The following is a 5,243-nucleotide window of genomic DNA, read 5'->3' as shown; positions in this document are numbered from 1 at the left end:
AAAATTATGAGCGCATTTTCCCAATATTTTCCCCGCATATTTTACTCCAAAGTACTGATGTTTTTACATGATTCAATGTTATCCGTCAATTTTTTTTTGTCTCCCGACTCTGCTGAACAGGAAGTCGAAGCGATGGTGAGAAGTTGTCCGGCCAAACTCAAATATTAAACTCAAAGACAATCCTGTTGTTTTTGTTATCAACCGTTTCATCAAGAATTTACTTTCGAACCACCTATATGTGAACTGAAATATCAATTGGTCCAACTGAAAAACGTGCGAGGTCGGGAAAAACAAGAGTAAATTTCTCTTAACACTTTTGCCAAGGAAGCGAAAGCTTGCTTGAATAATCGGGAATTCCGCAACCCGTCAGGGTTCGAAAAGTTGGGATTTCACTTGTTAGCCTGGGAAATTCATTTTTGTTTCTTCAGTGATGTATTGGTAAAAGCAGATTGTTTTTTGCAAAGAATCGTCACAGCATGCATTTAGCGCTTTATGTTTCATAATTCAATTAGCAAATTGTTATCGACGCTGGAAGACAAATATTGATTTTTGGAAAAAGGAACACCGACCAATGTGATCAGCGTTTCCGATCTTAAAATTTGCATTTGTAAATTTTGTATGCTAAAAACATGATTTCAAATCCCCCATTCTTTCAATTTTTTAAACATGTTTTACTTGTATGACCAGAGAGAGAAGAATTGGGAAAAAGGGGAAGGCTTTTTCCGAGTTCTAAAACCCAAATTAATTAGCGTCCCAAGGCTAATAACGGACAGGAAGAACTTAAGTTGTGTTGACGTGGCGCTTGTTAAACTAAACGCGAGCCAGAACGGTCCACTGTCAGCTGTGAGTTTCGCGAGACTAAAATGTTGTATGAAGCCGAGACGATTTTTCTGATTGCCCTGCCTGCTTTATATAATTACAAGTAGTATTTGTTAGTAGATGAATAATATAGTTTGTCGAGTTCTGGCTTCGTGCTCGCGATATGTGAAGTCAGAACGAAAGTTTGTCAGTGTTTTTTGTAAGGTAATCACTCTATTTGCATATAAAATGCAGTGCTGTTTATACAATCGCTGAAAATAGACTGCAAATCTAAACAAAAGGTAAACAAAATCTTGTTTCAACACGATCTTAGAGAGGCTTAAAATTATGGCGCAGAAGGCGAAACCCCATACTCGAGTTACTCAGTCCAGTACATAGGTGAAGAAGCCGACACTAACAAATCAGTCCTGACACTATGAACTCCATTGTAGTTTGCCTTTTCGTGTTTATCCTTGGTTTGCTGGCTGTGAAAACTCCAGCCGAAGTTGACAGGAGTGAAGGGCCTGGTCGGAACCCAGGATTGCTTGAGAAAAGAAGATCGGAACTCTCAAACGCTTTTCAAGAATCTTCGCTTGTCACCAGAAGAACTGTTGGGAAACACAACTCGGGTTTGTATTTTTTTACGGGTAAAATTTATAAAGCAATTGCACCATAATAAGAAAAAAAGTTGGCAGGCTATAAGATTGGCTGTGAGTATGCTCACGCAGACCGCGCCACTGTGTAGATCCACGAATCGAAAGCCTCACTAATACGACACGTATTCTCTGTTGCTATTTACAGATCGATGGCGAAAGATGAATTTCGCTCCAGTTTGTTTTGGTGCGAGGAATCAAGAGTTTGGCAAATTCTCCGTCCACTACGTCTCTGGTGGAAAGCTCTCTGCGGTAAAATTGGTTCACTTGTATGGTTACGTGACGTGCAATACTGGGTACGTTTCCTACTGGTCCTACTGGGGCTGTGGTGACTACTATTCCGGTGACAAGATCGCGGTTGTCATAACAACCGCGACCAATCATGTTCTTTTGCCGCAAAGCCAGTTTATTGTTGCTCAAGGTGCTAAATGGTCCAAAGTTCCCGGATACACCTCGGTCTCTCCGGAGCTTGAGTTGTCGTTTTTTAACCCTTATTCGGTCCAGTCAGGCCAAAAGCTCCGCCTGTGGTATGGCGAAGATTTGATGAATGTTGGCGAGGGAGACAATGGGGGAAGAGCCTGCGTCGATATTTATGCAATCTATATCTGAGACATCCTGGAATGCTTTTTTCAGATCCTAACAGATTTTGTAGCTTCGTTAAGGGGTTTTTATTATGATAGCTTTTTACTCGCAAATGTAATCTTGGCTACCAGTGTTCAGGATTTTTGCTATGCCAACCTGGAGCGGATGGTAAAAAATCGTAATTTCACTGGTTTTTTGCTTATTTGTATCTTGATTAAGAAAAGGGTTTTCGGATTTAAAATGCTTATGAAATAATAACTATAAAGGACATAAAATAAGGGATTTGTTTTTCATTTCATTTGCACACTTTCAAATAAACTGAGGGCATAAAAAGAAAGACTTGTTTTGTATCATCGTGGTTTGCCTCGCATTTGAACTCTTTCTGTTGACGTGGAAAAAAGTTTGAACGTGAAAGCACAAGCAACATAGCGACTACCGTCACAGCGAAATTCTGGAAAATAATAATCAATATCTAGATTCCCTTTGCATTGAGTTAGTTAAACGCGCACTGTGTGTTCCAAAGTCCTAAAATGTAAAATAACAGCATGAAAGTTAAATAAGACTATTTTACTCACTCAATATTGTTTTTACCTCTTGAAAATAAAATCCATATCGTCGCGTCGCCGGGTAATATCGAGCTATGTATCGAGCTTGATCGATAGGAGTTTATATGGATTTCACGTTAGATCGAAAGCTCTGAGAAGGATATCTGTTTCGCCTTTGAAAAGCTACAAGATAGTTCAAGCCTGAAATGCAATAGTCTAGAACTACAGAACTGATTGTTACCAGATTACATGAATAACGCAGTCAATTTATGGTCGGCAGATACGAGGGGACTAGTCCTGCGTCTAGTCCTAAGTCCCATCGCGATTTTTGTCAAACATCTAGCCACATTGAACCAAATATGTTCCTTGTGACTTGTCCTACTATAGCTAAGTCAAACTGGTTTGAAAGCTTAAAAAATGTTACTAAATTCCCTTCATTAAGTCGCTGCACAGTTTTATATATTTTTTAGTTTTCTTTGTTTCTATAGTAAGCAAGAATGCCTTGGAACAGTAACTTGTGTTTGGAGACATTTAATATGGAAAAAAACTATACACACTGAAATGGCCAGTGACTCAGAAATAAGCCAATCAAAACGCTTCATCATCAGTCCGAAAAAGTCTTGTAAAGGGTTCGCAAAAATCCTAAGAAACTGGTTAAATATCTGCTCGCGTTGTCTTTAAAAGCTCAAGTAAGGTATATGTACAACCGGACCCCGTTTTCTTATAAGAAAATGTAAGGGCGTTTCACCGGGACAAAAAAGGAGGTCGTAGTAGCGAGGTGACCTTGTTAACGAGGTGACCGTAAGGCAGGGTTCCACTGTATTTACAAGTACTCATAAAGACTGCTTTCTCAACTAGTTCGTTCAATAAACATACAGCGAACATCGCAATGTTTTTTTAGATCTGAACCAATAGGATTTCTTTAAATTTTTGAAAATTTTGTCATTCAAAAGAAGTTCAGCCTTCACTCGAAAGGTTGAACTTTAGGAATGAAATTATCTTTTTATACATCAGAAAAAAACACTATGTAATCTGATTAGATCAGGGGGGGGGGTTGCCGCTGGCAGCTGCCTTTGATCCCGCCGCTTTTCTGGTTTCGATGACCGCACCAGTAAAGAGAACTGTCAATCATTTGAAAACCGCAACGAGCATGCGCACAACGGGAACAAAGACACCCTATATTTTGGATTTAGTTGCTCATATCTCAAAAGCGAACACGGTGACACCCCTTTTTTGTGCTGAAAAACGATAAGAAGGCCACGATGAAACTTTCGGCAAAGTTTAAAAAAATTATGTCCAGAGGATTCAGAGCTACCTTTAAAAAATCACAAAATTAAGGTGGCTCTCAATTTACTAGACAGAATTTTTTAAACTTTGCAGAAAGTTTCATCATGCCCTTCTGATTACTTTTCAAAAATAAAAAATGAGGGTCATCGAGTTCGTTTTTGAGATATAAGTAACTAAAGACAAAGTAAAGGGTGTTTTTACAGGGCTTGCCCGTTGCCATGGTGACATACTACGTCACAATAATGACAATATCTTGTTCAGCAATTATTCGTGTTTCGTTTAATTGGTACCACCATATTGCCAATACATGATACAACGTTGTGGTGCCGATCCTTCTAATAAGAGCGTCACTTGGAAGCGTTGAAACTGGTTCGAGCCTCCTTAAATTAATCTATCTCGTCGATAAAGGATCTCTACCTTGCCACTTTGTAAATGGACTAAGCATATCCAGATAGGGCTTGTTGTTCCTTCCCATGAGCCGCCGCTTGATATCACTATTTTTATGGATATTGTCAAGAAACCCGGTTCTATTGCTAAACCGGTACCTTCGAAAACTCATAGTTCTTGTGAGGATGGTTCTGCTCTAAATTTGCATATTGTACCTCTGCAACTTACAACATACTCTCGAACTCAGTTACTTGCTATTCGACGTTCTGCTTGTTTTGTCCCGTCATCTTATGTGCTAAACTCTCTCTTCAGGTTTCGGAGGTCTCGAGGAGGTAAACGGCGAATTCCTGGAAAAAAAAACCTAACCCTTCCTTCAATACGGATACAGAGATTCAATACGGCGAACATGGCGACTGGAAGCAAAGCGTTGATTCTGCCACTAATTCTTACTTCTATGCTCGTCACTGGCTTGCTGAACTTCTGCTGCTACGAGGAGGATACATTTCTATCTTATGGGTTGCGTTCTGCTGTGAGATGGGAGGCGAGAGCGGTGATACAAGTAGCCGCAACTTCGAAAGATGTCAGGCAGTGAGGTCGTGGCCGTGGAAGCGCATTTTTACCTTCGAGGATCAACTAAACTGCGAACGGTAACAGTACTTTTCAACTCCATCGCATCATTAACGCGGGAGACGTTCAAAGAAATCCGGGACCAAGAAATAGCATGAAACAACCGAAATATCCCTGCAATGAGTGAGGAAAGAATGTTCGATCGAATCAAGATGCCTTGCTGTGTGCCTATTGTAATTCGTGGTGCATGCTAAATGTCTAGGTCTAACTAAGGATGCGTACTATTTGGACTATCCTGATATCGACTGGACATGTTTATTGAGCAGTCTTCCCTACGCGACCATGGATTACCCGTTTGAAATAGATTCCAACATGCAAGTAACAACTAATACTACGATGGAAACCACCTACTTTGAAAGCGATT

At 40.0% G+C, this 5,243-nt stretch overlaps 1 protein-coding gene across 1 annotated transcript; it reads left to right on the top strand.

Moving 5' to 3' along the window:
* Positions 1–1,119: 1,119 nt before the first annotated feature.
* LOC138023980 (uncharacterized) lies at positions 1,120–2,370 on the top strand. The gene is made up of 2 exons (XM_068871063.1): positions 1,120–1,427; positions 1,600–2,370. Exons 1-2 carry the CDS (start codon positions 1,235–1,237, stop codon positions 2,058–2,060), a joined length of 654 nt encoding a protein of 217 aa, XP_068727164.1. The 5' UTR covers positions 1,120–1,234; the 3' UTR covers positions 2,061–2,370.
* The last annotated feature ends 2,873 nt before the right edge of the window (positions 2,371–5,243 follow it).

This window comes from Montipora capricornis, chromosome 11, assembly GCF_036669925.1.
Source record: "Montipora capricornis isolate CH-2021 chromosome 11, ASM3666992v2, whole genome shotgun sequence".
Lineage (NCBI taxonomy): Eukaryota > Metazoa > Cnidaria > Anthozoa > Scleractinia > Acroporidae > Montipora > Montipora capricornis.
The sequence above is the reverse complement of the archived record's forward strand: the minus strand, read 5'-3'. Positions and strand labels throughout refer to the sequence as shown.

Excerpts from the sequence above, each read along its gene's own strand:
- LOC138023980 (XM_068871063.1), top strand. The coding sequence starts at position 1,235 with ATGAACTCCATTGTAGTTTGCCTTTTCGTGTTTATCCTTGGTTTGCTG. Across the intron at positions 1,428-1,599 it reads TGTTGGGAAACACAACTCGG|ATCGATGGCGAAAGATGAAT; the intron begins GTTTGTATTTTT and ends TGCTATTTACAG.